Consider the following 16812-nt stretch of genomic DNA (forward strand, 5'->3'; position numbering starts at 1 on the left):
TTCAGAATCGTGAATCGGTTGGAGATCTGTTCAAACCAGGTTTTATAGTGTAATTCAATATGATTCAAAATTAAATGGGTGTAACTAAATAGGGACTATATAGTAAATAAAGCTGGGGAAATAAGGATACACCTACAAAATAGATACATAATGGAAACTTTTGTCTCCTGTCTCACCGGGGCCATAAAAAAAACTTTCAAAAGTACATATGTAGGTGCAATTTGGGTACCCTAATGTTAAATATATTTAGTTAAGGTGTTGAAACACGTGTATGAATGTCAAAGCATATAATATATATGTAACACTCAGAAACTTGTCCTTCCCCCCAAACGTGTCCGATTCCCCCAAACATGTCTAGTTGAAAACTGCGCCAAAGCGTGTCATTTGTATAAACGCCCAAACGTGTCCATTTCTCAACTAACCCCCAAACGTAGCAAATTATATTTTTTTTGAAAAGCCGTTTTGAGCATTCTGTGGCCGGTATTTCTAGATCTTTTAATGTGATGTTTAGGAAAGTATTTATCTAAAAATCTAGAGGTAAGGAGAAGTTCAAAACGAATAAATGCAAATTAGCCACAAATATACATATTTTGAGTGGTATATGATATAAAGATGTAAATTGTATAATATCTGATTCTGTCCTGGCCTTTTTTTATGGCATTTTTAATAGTATTAAACAATGTTGTTTTCTTATATTATATATGTCTCTAATTTATAACTGTCTAATCTTACTACTTGTATGTAACGTCATGTTTATAGTGCCTTTTAATTGGAAATAAAATATTCTTATTCTGTGATGCCTTTTTGCACTACGTTTGATACGGTTCTGCTTTACTTTGATTGGTCGATAAGTAGGTCATCTAAACAAAGGTCTAGTGAAAAAAAATAAAGTACATTTCTTAATTTTTTTCAATCACGAATTTCATCAATAAAATAAACATTATTTTTTGTATACATAGTTGAAAGAAATATCGATTTTTTAATAAATAATTATGATTTTCAATCTTTTCAAAATCTATGTCTGTAACATTGTTTGTTGAAAAGGGAAATAACTTTACTCATTGGAGCTGAATAAATTCTTGACCAATCGTCGCCGTGAGATTATTCATTTCCTGTTATGGCGGCATCCTTGTTTCACAAATGTAGGTGATGTTTTGGTGGAGATATATAAACAAAAGCAACAATTTCTATAAAAAATGAAACTTAAAACAATAAGTCATATTTGCTTCACAAAACCATACCATTATAATCCAGACAAGTGTCAAAACACACTATGAACAGATGTCGTCATGTCTGCTTTATCGGCGTCCTCGTTTTTCGAAATGTATATTCATAATCATATTTCAAGTTGATTACCGGCATGAAAAATCTCGGCATAGGTATCATTTCTAAACACACAAAAGAATGCAAAGGCATAAAAATTGATCCCATGAAAGAAATAGAAATCTAAAGAGCTACTCAAAAGTCACATGTGAACACACACTTTTGTTTTAGCCAGGAAAACCCCAGACACAGTAGGTTCATTAAAGCAGGTGGTCCAGGCTTGTTAATTTGTTCTATTCCAGCTGAAAGAATCCAACAATAATATAAAAGAAATCAGCTGCTTGACTTCAAGGCTGTACTAGTACTACTAGTGTAATGCAGCTATTATGCTTATAATGTGGCACTGTATTGCTATTGTACATTTAAAAAAGTCTTTATATAACACAGTTGCAGTGCAGTGTGTCTGGGTAGAAAGTTTCAAAAATGCAGGTTATTTCTTTCTTTTGTAACCAGAGAGCATGAATTTCTATACAAAATTGTGTGTCACCAAGGACTTAAATACACCTATTGCTATTCCCCGCTGACCTGGCCGCTTGAACTTTTGATGTTATAAATCACTTTTCCATTGTGGCGTCAGATATTTTGTTTTATAATGTTAAATTTATACGGGAAACTGTGTGATTTCCAGTAATGATGGACAAATAGTGATAAGGATATTAGGGGCAATAGGGACCTTTGTGTATCAAGGCAGTCTTCACCCTCATACTGAGTGGCAGCCCAGGCTTGTAAAATTGCTCTCGGGCCTCTTAAATTATATTTACAGGCCAACAGAATCTAACCAAAAAAATTTTAAAATTGAGCTCAGGGCCTCATATAAAAGTTCATCGTGAAGACTGTCAAGGCAGTGTGTATACTGATAGATAAACGGTTGACTTAGTATTTTCTAATGAAGGGAAACAACCCTGTCACACTTCTGGGTTTAATTAGTGTAAAAGTAAACCATAATAGGTTAATGTTCAGCCTTCGAAACAGGGGGCCTTGGCTCACACTGAACAACAAGCTATAAAGGGCCCAAAATTTACAAGTATAAAACCATTCAACGGCGAAACCAACGGTCTAGTCTATATGAGAAACGAGAAACATTTATAAATTACATAAACAAACAACAACTACTCAGTCTATTGTACAATAGATTCCTGACTTAGGACAGGTGCAAACATTTATAGCAGGATTAAACATTTTAATGGTACCAAACCTTCTCCCTTTTTCTAAAACAATAGTATAACATCACAACATAGAAAAACACACGATAAATATCAATTGGAAGGCTTAACTCAATCAATAAACGTAAATTAACACACTATGAACGAATAAATTTGATCTGCGATACCTGAATGTAAATACACATGTACATAGTTAATAAAATATTAGGGACACACATTTAAGGCCAGAAGGCAAACAAACAAGTCCAAACAAATCCATGGTAAGACATGTACACCACCACGAAATTTTAACCCTTAGAAAATAATCACTTTTGAAAAAAAAACGGTTTTCATATTATTTTCTTTAATTTAATTATCATTCACTCCTGAGTACTTTATCGTTGGTATTAAAAGGATTCTAAAGCATGTTGTTACAAATACTAACATGAAAAGTTGAAATATAGATTATAACATGTTACATCTTACTATCTTTTCTTCACAGAAGATAAAAGCACAAGATGCCAAGAGCAAACAAAAGAGGTGCAGCTGAAAGTTCAGGTCCAGCTCGCAGAAGCTCAAGGACTCCAGCTAGGGCTGAGCCTGAACCAGTGAAAAAAGCCAGAGGAGCATCAGCTTCCAGTGATGCAAGTCCAGCTAAAGCCACTAGGAAGGCAAGCCCAAGTCCTGCACCCACTGGCAGGTTAGAACCACTATCTTTGTGCATTACACATATATTGATATTTCACTTTCACAATATTCAAAAACTGCTTTGCACAAATGTCATGGTAAAAATGTATGCATGTTGTTTGTAAAATTTAATGGAACCCCCTGTACACCAAGAAGCTTCTTTAATCTGAATTGGTTTAGAATTAATGAAAAACAAAGAATGCATAAAAAAATTGGATTTTAAATTAAAAAAAAGATTGGTTAGACACATAGAAGTACTATCTTTTGGGTTTGTTAATTGGAAAATGGAAATGTGTTGAAGAGACAACAACATAATCAAAGAGCAGAGAACAGCCCAAGGCCACCAATCAAATATTTTGTCACAGACTGCTGTGTTATTGAGAGAACAACCAGACAAAAAATGCAAAAGACATCCAACAGTTACATTCCAGTTCTAAACAATAAACATGTATCTTTATAAAACAGATTGGGACATTATGTTATTTCAAAAATTTAATCAATCTAAATTTTGAAAATTTTATGATGCACTTGTGTAACAAAATGAACAATATGTAAACATAAAATACCTCTTACACTGTGAACAAGATTTTTTACAAAAGTTATACTGGTATTCTAAATGTCGTGGTTTAAATGTACAACACACATGAAACCAAGACTTATCTCAAAATGTAAAAAATATTTTTTGCTTTTTTATTTGTAGAGGAAGAAGTGCAAAGGCAGCTTTAAAAGGACAAGGTATGACATGTTCAATTTGTTTTTATATCCATGCTCTAGTCTGTTAACACTGAGATGGCAAGTGCATTCAATTCCAATCTTTATTGACTAGAATTGTGTTTTTTTTCCTGCTGAAGGTTGGTGTTTCTCTCCAGACACTTGAGCCTTCAAATAAATATAAACTATCATGATAAAATGGACAATAGTGCTGAAAGTGGCAATAAACACCAACTATCAATCATTTAATCAACTCATCAAAACCATGACAATTTGGACACTTTTTGGCCCAACATGACAACATCCTAGGAGGGGCAATTAAAATCCAACTTGACCTGCAATTTGTTGTATTTGGTTACATTGTACTGTTAATTCTTATATTCCAAAACAAGCCGACTAATAGTCAGAAGTATTTCTGAAAGTACGAAAATTAATTTCAATGTTTAAAACGATTATTGTGGCAAATAAAAACTCAAATTTGACCCAAGTTTCTTGACAAGTTGTGATGCAAAGTCTTTGTATTTCATTTATGTAAAATGTGTTGAAACATACATAATTAAGAATATTTGTTAATGAGTATCCGCTGAATGCACATAGTTTGTTATCAGAATTTTATAATTATGTACATGAATATATTGTAGGAGATGAATCAACACCCACCAAAGGTCGTGTAACAAGGGCTGTTGTGAAAGAAACGGAGGAAGAGACTGGTACAAGTAGGGGAAGGTCATCTACTCGTAAAACTGACAAGCCAAAGGAAGATCCACCAGCAAGGACAGGCAGAGGAAAGTCAACAGGAACGCCAAGTAAAGCAAAAGCCACACCTAAAGGTGGACGTGGCAGGAGTGCAAGGGGTAGGGGTAAAAAGGAAGAGCCCGCTGAAGAAGAGGATGATGATGATGATGAGGAGGAGGAAGAAGAAGCAGAAGGAGAAGAAGAGGAGGAGGAAGAGCCTGAGCCTCCCAAGAAAGCAACACCCAGAGGTCGAGCTAAGACTCCAGCTAAAAGTCCTGCTAAAGCCAAAACACCAAGCCCGAGTCCTGCTAAGAAATCTCCCAAAACAACACCTAAGCCTGCAGCATCAAGAAGTCGTAGTAGAGGAGGTAAGAAAGAAGAGATTCCTTCACCACAGGTCGTACTGGAGAAGATGGATACCTCTGATGTAATGGAAAGTAAAGAAAGCCAGGAAGCTGCAACTGAGAAGTCACCTGAAGTAGAGGTCAAAAGTCCTCGTGGAAGGCGAGCCAAGGCAGTAGAAAAACCTTCACCTTCTCCTTCATCTAGGCCGGCAAGGTCAAGGAGGGGTACTCCAAAAAAAGAGGAAGAAAATAGTGAAGAATCTGTAGAAAAAGCTGAGGAAGAGCAAGAAAGTTCTAAAGACACAGAAGAACCCAAGGCAGATGAAAAAGTTGATCAAGAGCCAGAAAAAACAGAGGAACAAATGGAAGAGGGAGTGAAGGAAACTTCTGAAAAATCGGAAGAAGAAAAAGAAACAAAAGAAGATGAGACAACAGAACCTCAAGAAGACAGTGCCGAGGATTTGCCAAAAGAAACACAGCCTGATGAAAAAGAAGACAAAGAAAAATCATCTGAAGAACCACCTACAGAACAGGTCCCAGATGAACCTGAGACAGCAAAGGAATCTCAGGAAGTGGAGAAAGCTGAGGAACAAAAACCAGAACAAAAACTGGAAGTTCCAACTATTAATATCGAGGCAGCCTCAGATGCTGTGGAAATATCGGATGAAGATACTGCATCTTCACTTGTTGCTGAACCAGCACTATCAGAAGCAGTTCAGATATCAGACGACTCACAATCTGTCCCTGAAGAAGCAGTTGTAGTCCCAGACGAAGAACCAGTTCAGTCTGAACCAATTGCAGTTGATGAAACTCCAGTACCAGTTCAGAACTCTGTCACTAATGAACCAGAAGTTATGGAAGTTGAATCTAATCAGTCTGTGGAGCCAGTATGTACTGATGGTAATCTAAATGGACAACCAGAATCAAGAAAAAGGAAAATAGATGATGTTGAGGAATCTGAACAAGAGAATGTAGAAGCTAAAAAAGCATGTGTCGCAGAAGAACAGGTTGTTCAAGAAAACGGGGAAACTTCACAACCTTCTGAAAAGGAAAATAGTGCACAAGTTACACAATATATGGATGATGTAACAACACGCAGCACGGAAGATGATTATGTGATGGTTAATAAAGCTGATGTGCCAGACAGCAATAGTAAAGAAGTTCTCGACAGCTTACCACAACAGACATCAGATAGTGTTCAATCAAAAATAGACAGTATTGGAAAACTAGGACCTTTATATAATAGGAAGTTTATTCAAAATCCGTCGTTTAAGGCTGAAAGTAGTGACTCTTCTAAACAATTTACTGTTGTTAGTTACAATATATTAGCCCAGTGCCATTTGGAAAGAAATGACTATTCATTTACACCTTCTGAATTTCTTTCATTGGAGAAGCGTCACCAAAAAATGATGTCGGAGTTTCAATATCTAGATGCTGATGTAGTGTGTTTACAAGAAGTTGAACCAAAATACTTTGAACAGCTGCTTCAACCTGCAATGTTAAGGTAAGTAACAATTAAAATTCACGTTTGTTTGAAAGTGTTGAAACATGGAACACAAAGCAGACAAATGAAAATAATTACAGTACAGCAAAATACATTTACCGTAGTGTGTAGGTAAAGGTAATATCTTTGGTTAGCTTGCTTTTTAGCTGAATCGTGTTGTCATTATTAGGTTAGGTATACTTAGTGTTTCCTACAGGTGGTTTTGGCGTGTAATGGCGCCCTGCCGTGATTTCCTCGACGCCCTGCCCTTTTTGGGAAAAAAATTTGGCGCCCTGCCCTAATTTTGTCGAAATTCCTGACGCCATGCCTTCATCGTCATAATTAACATACTGAAAGACATATTTTATGAATACCGCTCGAGTTTTCACTAGGACGCCATTTTGTAATCGATTTCGCAATCAGCTGATTAGCAAAATGCAATAGATTTAATAGTGAATACAGATACTAATCACGCGTCCTGATTGTATCCCCTAAGTCCCAGAAACATCGTTTTGCCTAGAAGATTAATGATATGACATTGTTTTGACAAGAAACTAAACCGGAAGACGATTTCAAAACATCGATGTGATGCTTGGATCATTTTTTTTGACAGCTGATAGATTTCTAATTTACATTAATTTACATTGTTTGCATGGTTGAACAAGCCAACGAACGGCGATCATGAGACATTTGTCAAATTGAAAAGTAAAAATTCTTTGCAAACTATTTTTTTAAATACAAATGCTTGACTGTACCTTAAATGAAATGAATAAAAATCCAAACTAAATTGTTAAAAGCAGAATAATCCAGAAAATAAATGAATTCCTTGATCACATGTTTTCTTTTGTTTACAAACATGTCACATGATCATTTTAGGCGGGAAAAATACTTGGGAAAACACCTAAGTCATTTGTAAGTAACAGACAACTATGTCTCGCTATTTATAGACATTTAAAATAAACAGCTGATATGTTAGTGCCATGAAAGTAGTAAAACTTGGTGTATCTATATTAATTTAATTTGGAAAAGGGTGTAGAGGGGAAGGGGTTAATTTGTAAAGTAATTTTTTTTTTGTAATTTAATAAATTTTGGTTACTCAAAATGACCCTGGATATCAGGGAATGTGTCAACCTGTTTTTAGGGGGTAAAAAGGAGGATTGTTTTGAATATTTCATATATATATGTTTACAACACTTTTTCTTTTTTAACATTTGTTTTAATGATTGATTACAGATGTGTATGTCCTTTTTATAGCATTAAACTAGTATGTTTTAAATGAATTCATTTTTATAGAAATTGCCTGTTTATGTTAAGTAAGTGCCCTAACATGGTTGTCCATCGCGCTTAATGTGCCCTCTGAGCTAACATTTACCCTGCCCTTTTTAAAAGCTGCAGGAAACACAATATACTACCCACCTTAAGGAATAGTCTTGTCCTATTACAAATGTATCTGTCGGACTATTCTTCACTTAAAGGAGTGTAGTTTACCTCAACTAATAAAAACTTCACCACTCAAAATGATTTCCTGTAATAACAATCACATGAAACAAAATAAAAACTATACATGAAAAAATTAAAGCAGTACTTGGCACAACTGTTGCATAAACAAAATCATTTGCATTTAACACTGTAAGTTCAGAAATGTTTGGTGCATTTATTGTTGAACAATGGACAAAGATATGAGACTTGTTTATTTCTATTTTAACAAGTGCTGAATTAAAAAAATGCTATCAACATTTTGATAATATTTGATTTTATTTTTTTTGGGGGGAAATTTGTTTATTTGTCATTCCAGAGTTATGGAACTTTCAACAGTAACTTTTTTTTAAACAATATCAAAACAAAGACAAAAAGAAATATATTTTTATATACATGTATACTGTAAACCAACTTTTTTGTAGGTACTTTATAATGGGTTTGTTGCTTTTTGGTTGCTATTTAATTTTGCAATTATTTTTTTTTAAATTTACTTTTTTAAATATATTAAAAAGTATATGCACTGAAATAAGGAAATATTCAAGTTTAACATATTCATGACAATTAATGTCCACTCCATTTTTCCACTTAAAAAATAGCTTGCTTGATAAGTTGGTTTACATTATTCAATTAGATATTTAGCCATAGGTAGGGACACATTTATCTGATCAAAGACTTGTGTCTAAATCAAAGTAATGTAATATAAGTGGCTTGTTGCATTTACATTCAATCACTTTTTTCATTGTTATTTTTTGTGCAGATTTATAAAATATGTGTACAATTGTATATTTGAGGTTCTAATCCACAAAACATTAAAAATCCATTCTGATAGTCAGGTTGTTTTAAGAAAGCTTTTTTATTCCGAGCCATACTTATGATACTATGATTGTGACTTTAAATCTTTTTGCTTTTATGTGACAAACAGAAATCAAACTTTTCGTTAATATGTGCGAATTACCTCCCTTTTACAAAACTCATCATCACGACGGCTTTATCCAAGGAATAACACAATGATTTAATTAAATTATGAAACAACATTTAAAAAAGATACTGATATGTACCTGGAGACATTCATCACACTAAATCAAAGAGTAACTGACAAGTCAATGGCAAAAAAATGAAAGAAGATGCAAAGACAATCAAGTAGACAGTACATTCATTTGATATAAATGACAAGACAGATTATTCTTCATGATAACCTTTTTCTTTTAGCCTTGGTTATTCAGGAATAATGAAAAAGAGAACTCAAGAATATTTTGATGAAGGAGAAGCAACATTTTGGAAAAACAGTAGATTTGCATTAGTGAAAAGTGAAACCAGCAGCTTAGCAACACTTGCAAACAAGGTACTGAAATTCAAAGTTGATGTAATCAGGAAAAAAACAGTATCAATACTGAAGACATCATGGCTTGTTCCCATGCTAACTCATTAAATCTGATATGTGTTTTTATTTCTGGAAAAATCTCTATGCTGTAATGTCCTTATAACAGAAACTTTAAATCCCGCAAGATATGTTGAGGGTTATTAGGTTACTGTCTAATTGAACTTATACCAAACAATTAATTATATTTATATGAATTGCTTAAATCGCTGCTTCAAAATCTAGTGCATTTAAGGATGTTCGCTACTCTGTTAAAAAATAACAAACTTTTCAAAAGACGGTAACCAATTAATAGTAAATAAGTAAAGAAACTAAAAAAGTAGAAAAAAATGGAGGGTCCGTGTGCTCGTTTCCGAGATATAAGCCATTAAAATTTTGGCGGGAAATAATTCTCTCTAGATTTTTCATACATATACATGTTACATTGGCAACTAATTTGTTTCAAAAACAATGAAAAAATAACAAGAGTTTTATAAAATTTGGAAATACGGCTTTTTAAACTCTATGTAATAAAATTATGAAAAGAAAAGTAGGGGTTTGTGGGCAATTTTTTTAAATAACAATACATGGATAAAACCAGAGAATTCTGAAAATCTGGCAAAAAATCAAAAAAGAGAGGAGCAAACATCCTTAAACAATATAGAAATCTATCCAATGACATAACATTATTTTCATTTTTGTGTACGGAAAACAATGAGATTACCCAAAGCCTTTAGATTCTGAAAAGGCGAATAACATGGATTCATTAGCTAAATAGTTCTGAATGATATAAAATTGTATGATTAGTAGGTCTGTCTTGAGATATTTTTTGTCCTGTCTTAACTGCAACATATATTTTATAGGAAGTTGAAGATGCAAGTTTGGATTCCGGTGTCAAAGCTTCAGTTCAGAAATACATGGATAAACCTGATGTAGTGGTTCTGACACAACTCAAATGTAACTTTACTAATAATGTTGTTACTGTTGGAAATATTCATGTACAGTGGGGCAAAATGGAAGTCCCAGATATACAATGTATTCAGGTAAGCCAATATAAACAGCTGATATAGAAAAAAAATATGAGATTTGGTTTTCTCATGTCAGATAAAACCCAAAATTTTGCCATATCACTAAAAACTTAACTATGAATTTGTGAGCTCTTATCACAATTTTTTTCTAGACTTCCTTAGAATCTTCTTAAAGGTTAAATGTTGGTTTATTATTTGTTGGAGAGGGTATAATTGTTTACTCCTGTCTAGCTATCCCATTAAACCTTTAATACAAATCAAAGCTTCCTTCAAATTAGATAGCAAGCTCCCTGTGAGCATGCTATACAGTGTGATGGGTTTTCACATTCTTTGCTTATTGAAAACTGATCAAAAGTTAGCAATACATGTAGTTTTACTATGTTTTATTGGCGTTTCATTTAAATTTTCTTCTCATGAAAATATAATAAACGTATTAACTTGCTTAAGTTTGTTATAATAATTTTGTGTATGATACAACCCCTATAAATGTAAATTAGAACAACAATAGATAACTTTTATTTTGTTTCATATTGTAGATATCATGTGCCATAAAAGCTTTATTAAACTTAGCTGAAAGTGATAGTAATCCTCATATTTTATGTGGTGACTTTAATTCCGAGGCCACCAGTCCTGGATATCAGCTTGTTTTGGAAGGCTTCCTGTCAGATGACATGATTGACCAGCTACAAAGTATAGAAAATGTTGACATGCCTGATGGAAGTGTAAGTATTTTTCACAAAGCTACATCTTGGTATAAACTTTGCAATTGATTTTTTCCCCTGAGATGTGTTGTCTTCCCAACAGGTTCTCATCAGAGATGTGTTGTCCTTGTAGCATCTTCATGACATCACTAATTTGAAGCTTTATTTGCATAAGTGCAATATGATATATTATTGCACGCTTACAGTTTGACAAACTGTTTTAGAGTTTGTCTGATAAAAAAAAAAATGTTACCGCTTTTACAATATTTAGAGTTAAACTTAAAGAATAATCTCTTCCATTCCTTTGACATTAGTATAAAAAAAATACTCTTATTGTCTTTATCCAAAGTATGTTATAGGTTGAAACAACTTTGACCAGACATACTACTGTAAAATTTAAGCAGCACAAAAACTAGAAACTAATTGTGTTTGTAGAAGTAGATCATTAGAATATAGATAATTTGGTAATCATACATTTGAATGAAAATTTACTCACAATCTTTTGTAGAAGAAAGCTTTATTCAATCAGCTGTACAGAGCATTCCAACATCCATCATCAAATATTAAAAGTTCTTATTTATCAACACAGGTTAGTATCAATGGAAATTAAATAATACTGGGATTGTATTATGTATCCTTTTCTTTTGCTCAATATTATGAATAAAAAATAATTGCCAAAATAGTCAAGCATATAGAAATAAAGATTCACCACCCTCTTATATATTAAAGTTTTTTCTTCTTTTTAATGAATTAAACTAAATAAGAATCTATTTTATGATTGATAATATTGTTCGTTTCTGTGTGTGTTGCATTTTAACGTTGAGTCGTTTGTGTTTTCTCTTATTTTTGAGATATTGAGATAAGACGTGGCACGGTACTTGTCTATCCCAAATTTATGTATTTGGTTTTGATTTTATATTTGTTATTCTCGTGGTGTTTTGTCTGTTGTTTGGTCCGTTTCGGTGTTGTGTCGTTGTTCTCCTCTTACATTTAATGGGTTTCCCTTGGTTTTAGTTTGTTACCCCGATTTTGTTTTTTGTCCATGGATTTATGAGTTTTGAACAGCGGTATACTACTGTTGCCTTTATTTATGAAAGTATCTCAATCATTAGGTTATATTATAGTGGTAAGCTCTTTCTACGAATTTAAATCAAATGGCCAGAATATTTTAGAATTGGATTTACTTATTCTAAATTTGAAAATACGTAATTTATTAACATATACCAAATTGTAATTAATCCATGTGAATTTATTGTAGGGAACTGAACCAACAGTAACAAGTTATAATCGAGTGATGCGGGCTGCTGTGGACTATATATTTTATAGTGCTGGCAGTTTGGATAATGTTGGTGTGCTGGAGGTGGCATCAGAAGCAGCCATTACAGAAACAGGTGGCATACCAAATGCCACTTTCCCATCAGATCATGTCTCCATCAAATCAACACTGTCATTCAAATAAGTAAGATTGCTTTTCTTGGATAATTAAGTTTTCCATTTATGTGCAATGATTCATTGATACTTTATATTTCAATAAAGATTGTCCATTGCAGACAAAAACTCAAGAAAGAATAGTTTTGCTGTAATTTTGTGGGATAATTTATGAAAACATTATTACATGACTATTTTAATAAACCAGCAACATTTAAACTGTAGCACATCAGCAGCCAGGCAAATGAAATAGAGTTGTCTTTCTTCTTTTAAGGAAACATGTAACATTAAAAACATGAAACATGAAGACTTCTTTACTACTGTAAAATCAGAAAATATAATTGTCATGTTCAGCCTTGTAAATACACACTTTAATTTCTGAATTTATAATAATTCTTTAAAAAAAAAAAAGCATTGAGGTTTCTTCAACCAGTAATCTATCGTCCCTTCAGTTGAAGATGAAATGTACATGAATTGGTGTTTTAAAGATGGAATATTCAAAGTCATTCATTTTCTGATGTATTTTAGTCTTGCAAATAACCTCATTGCAGATACCAGGATTTAAATTTAGTATTTGTGCCAGACGTTTGTTTCATTTACAAAAGACTCGTAAGTGACACTAAAATAATAAAAAAAAGTTGAAAAGGCCAAATAAGTATGAATTTAAAGAGCATATGATATTGTTATATAATTTATTACTGATAGAGTATAAAAGAGAAATGGTTATATTTAAAATAAAAAAAATAAAACTTTTTGTGTCTTTTCAGGTCATAAGAATCACCAGCCATTGTTGATATCAAAGTTGTACATAAACATTTAGTCATTTTAACAGTGACAGTTACATGGAATGGAATAGTTTAAATAATAGGTGTTTATTTTTGAACATGGTTCAGGGCTGTGAATGCATGTGACTGTTAACTGACAAAGATATTGGTTTTATTCATAGATGGCATCTAAAATGTAATTCAGGTTATGTTATTAAACTTTTAACCAGTTGCAGTTGTATTTTTTCAGGAGCATACCACGGGAGGGCTTTTTTTCTGTGTAATTCATGTACATACAAGTATTTTTTATCTAGATCCACTTTCATTATCTATGACAGGATCTGATACATGTAGAAATTTCATAGGTTTTATTTTCAAATTTCATAGATGTACAATTTTTTCCATCGAACATTTGTAAAAATAAATATTTCTTTTATTAAGATCAAATTCATAGTAGATGATCTCAAAAAAGCGTAAGATACATATTCTTTCACATATATCTTAATATATTTCATCAATTTGGTGCAAAATTGGATAACAACATTAAATGTAGGCAAATCATTCGAACAAGAAGAAGTCCCATTAGATTTAAGAAGCAATATATTAGGTTTACCACAATCATTGCAATTTATAGGAGAATTAGTTCTTTTGTAGTTTAAATATGGAAAATATACAATTGGTGATCAAACACCAATTATTCATACATGCTTTACGCACATTCATTAAATGATGTTTTATACAATCACTCTTATAGTTCCATATTTAAATTCCTCAAGTAGTCTTTCTAGAAATATAACTACAGTTTATTAAAATAATTGTAAATAAATAAAAAGTTTTTTTCCCGTAGGATTTTTTGTTTATTTCGGTCATATTGGCAGCTGAAATTTTTTCCCCATCATAGTTCAAGACCACAAGTCATTAAAAGCATCTTTGATGGTCTCTTAAATTTTAGGTACTCAGAAACTTCTTAAAAAAAAATGACTAAAATATCAAGTGTAGAGTTTTCATTTGTTATCACCAACATAATTATATCATATTGTCAACTTGTTTTTATTAAATATAAAATGAGACTGGGAAAATACAACAGCTTGATGTATTATCTGTTCTCATATTGACAGCAGATAAGTGAAAATTTGACTCGGCAAAAGTAGAAAAGTTTAGCTCTGATCAGACAAGACAATAAAAAAACAAAATCATATATCTTAAACAAGGATGTAAAAAGCTGGTTGCAGTGTATAGTATATGTATATGTTCCTAATTGGGTTTGTTTTTTGGTTGACTCACAATTTAATAAATAAATCTATGTATACTTTGGTTGTAAATTATACAAGAAATTTGTCTGTTGGAAGAAAAAGTCTGCAATCCAGATAAATTTGTGTTAATATTTAAGAAAACTTCCAATGTTTGGAGAAATACAATCTTGTTGTCTGTACATAATTAGTATTGTGCAAAAATATATATTTGAGTTTTATGATGTCTCCCATATTTTTATCATCCATATATTTTAACATTAAACAGAATTTTCATGTATCAGTTGTTTAGGTTTTGTTACAGAAAACTTTGTAGTTCACATTTTAACGTGTATTTTATACTTGTTCATGTTACTTGTTTTAGAAAGTTCAATTGTTCTTAAGGAAATGTTAGTATTTATAATGATAAACTCATGTGTGTAAATATTTGAAGTTCATGTACTTTTTAAAAAGTTTGGGGTTCTTTTTCTCAATTTTGTGTGTGTGCAAATTTGTAAGAATGCAAAATGCAAAGTTTTAAAGACATTATAAATTGTATGACAAATTTACAAAGTTTTGATCATTTTATTAAAAAAAAAACACATTACTATGGGGGTGATAAACAGCCTTGACTCCCCATGAGGGTTCCACCTGGTTGGATACAAAATAATTTAATATTAATAAATGTACAAATAGGATATATTTTATTCAAATTGTTTAAAATCCCTTGTCATGATAAAGAGCATCATATAAAAATGCAATCTTGGTAGAGACTTTGATTTCTGGGCATCATTTTTGAAAAGTCAAAGTTTGACTTGCATCAAATTTTCGTTCAGATTTTATACATGCAAAATTTCTGTCATGAGTAAGACGAGGATTAAATTTAAATTTAATTCCATTTAAACAACCATTAAATCTTATTTGATACATCTAAGTCTTAAAGATATCTGAATGACATGTACAGATATTATTTATATTAATGGGTAAGGACAACATTTGTGTAAATAATCATCGTATATGTTTTAACATACTATTCACATCTTAACTTCATGCTTATAAAAGTGTACCTTTCTTTAGAGTTTGTCTAAAACATGCCCTTCTTTTGGAGCAACTGAAAAAATAGCATTCTTTTGAATTATATTATTTAGAATATGCCCTTTTTTAGAGCCACAAAAATGTACTTTTCAATTAGTATGTCAAGTGTAGCTTTATTACTGTCAACATCTCAGAAGTTCCTTTTCTTTAGTGGAAATCAAAAATTACCTCCCTTTGAGTTCAGCTAAGGGTTGTACCTGTCTATTTGTTAGTTCACCTCCCATTTTCTGGAAACTTGATTTATACTGCGGGACAATCTTGATGTTGATTAGGTTTTGGGGGCTAGAACAATCTTCTTACAAGAAAGTGCTGTTAGAATAAGATCTTTCAATTTCCGCCTGTTCAAAAAGACCCTTCCTATTTACAGTAGTAATCAGGTTTTAAGTCCAACTTAAAAATTAATTGAAGTTTTGTGAATATGAAATTGTATTTATGTTTTTTTTGTAACCATGCTGCTTCTATTGTTATATAAGTTGCTTTAATGGTTCTTGATATTATAAAGATGTTTCCGTTGTAAGGCGTACCGGTATTAAGTCAGTCAGGTGGGGTACGATGAATTATAAAATTGAGGTAGATATTATATATTCAAGTTGTGCATTTATAGACATCAATGCTTCTTGCTTTTCTCTTTGTCCTCCCTTAAGTTTATGTTTTATAGGTACCAGAGATGTGAATGGTATTTCCATTAATAAAATGTTTTCCATCGACTGTCAGAAGAAATTGTTTCTTTGTTGATTTTTGAAAATCAACATTAGAATATGTTTTGTAAGGAAAACATTTAATTTACTTGTTCACTTTTAGAGTTCTTGTCTCATTAATTTGGAGGTTGTTTCCACATTTTTCTTATAACTTTAAAATATAAATTTACTAAAATCTACATCTTACCAAATAATCTTGACTTAAGAAATATAACGTTTGGAAAACAAAGTATTAAACTACTCTGGGATGTTACAAGCCTTATGCCAGGGTGTTTTTAAACAGCAGTTTTGAAAGTAGTCTCAGTTTTTATTATAAAAAACAGTGTATTGACAGTTTTGACAAACTAACATATGGAATGAAGACATTGTTGTTGGAAAGTCTATTAATAGGTTTTAAACTTAAATAAGGTTTGATCTGAATGTTACTTGAAGAACTGATGTGGAAATAGTGCATTATTTGTAGAACTTTAAAAGTCAATAAGTAATTAAACATTTCATCACTTGTACAGAAAATTATTTTAGAAATCTAGATATCTATTTGTTACAAAGATGTTTGATGGTAATGCCATTATGTAACCAATTACACAATTAAAAAGCATCTTACTAAA

At 32.0% G+C, this 16812-nt stretch overlaps 1 protein-coding gene across 1 annotated transcript; it reads left to right on the forward strand.

The window, feature by feature from the left end:
- The first annotated feature begins 1045 nt into the window (after window positions 1-1045).
- Window positions 1046-16812, forward strand: LOC134687121 (nucleolar protein dao-5-like). The gene is made up of 10 exons (XM_063547124.1): window positions 1046-1142; window positions 2968-3165; window positions 3853-3887; window positions 4505-6446; window positions 9114-9246; window positions 10125-10304; window positions 10826-11011; window positions 11499-11579; window positions 12249-12449; window positions 13186-16812. The coding sequence occupies exons 2-9, from the start codon at window positions 2984-2986 to the stop codon at window positions 12447-12449; spliced, it is 2940 nt and encodes a 979-aa protein (XP_063403194.1). The 5' UTR covers window positions 1046-1142; window positions 2968-2983; the 3' UTR covers window positions 13186-16812.

Source organism: Mytilus trossulus, chromosome 10 (assembly GCF_036588685.1).
Source record: "Mytilus trossulus isolate FHL-02 chromosome 10, PNRI_Mtr1.1.1.hap1, whole genome shotgun sequence".
In the NCBI taxonomy this organism is placed as follows: Eukaryota; Metazoa; Mollusca; class Bivalvia; order Mytilida; family Mytilidae; genus Mytilus; species Mytilus trossulus.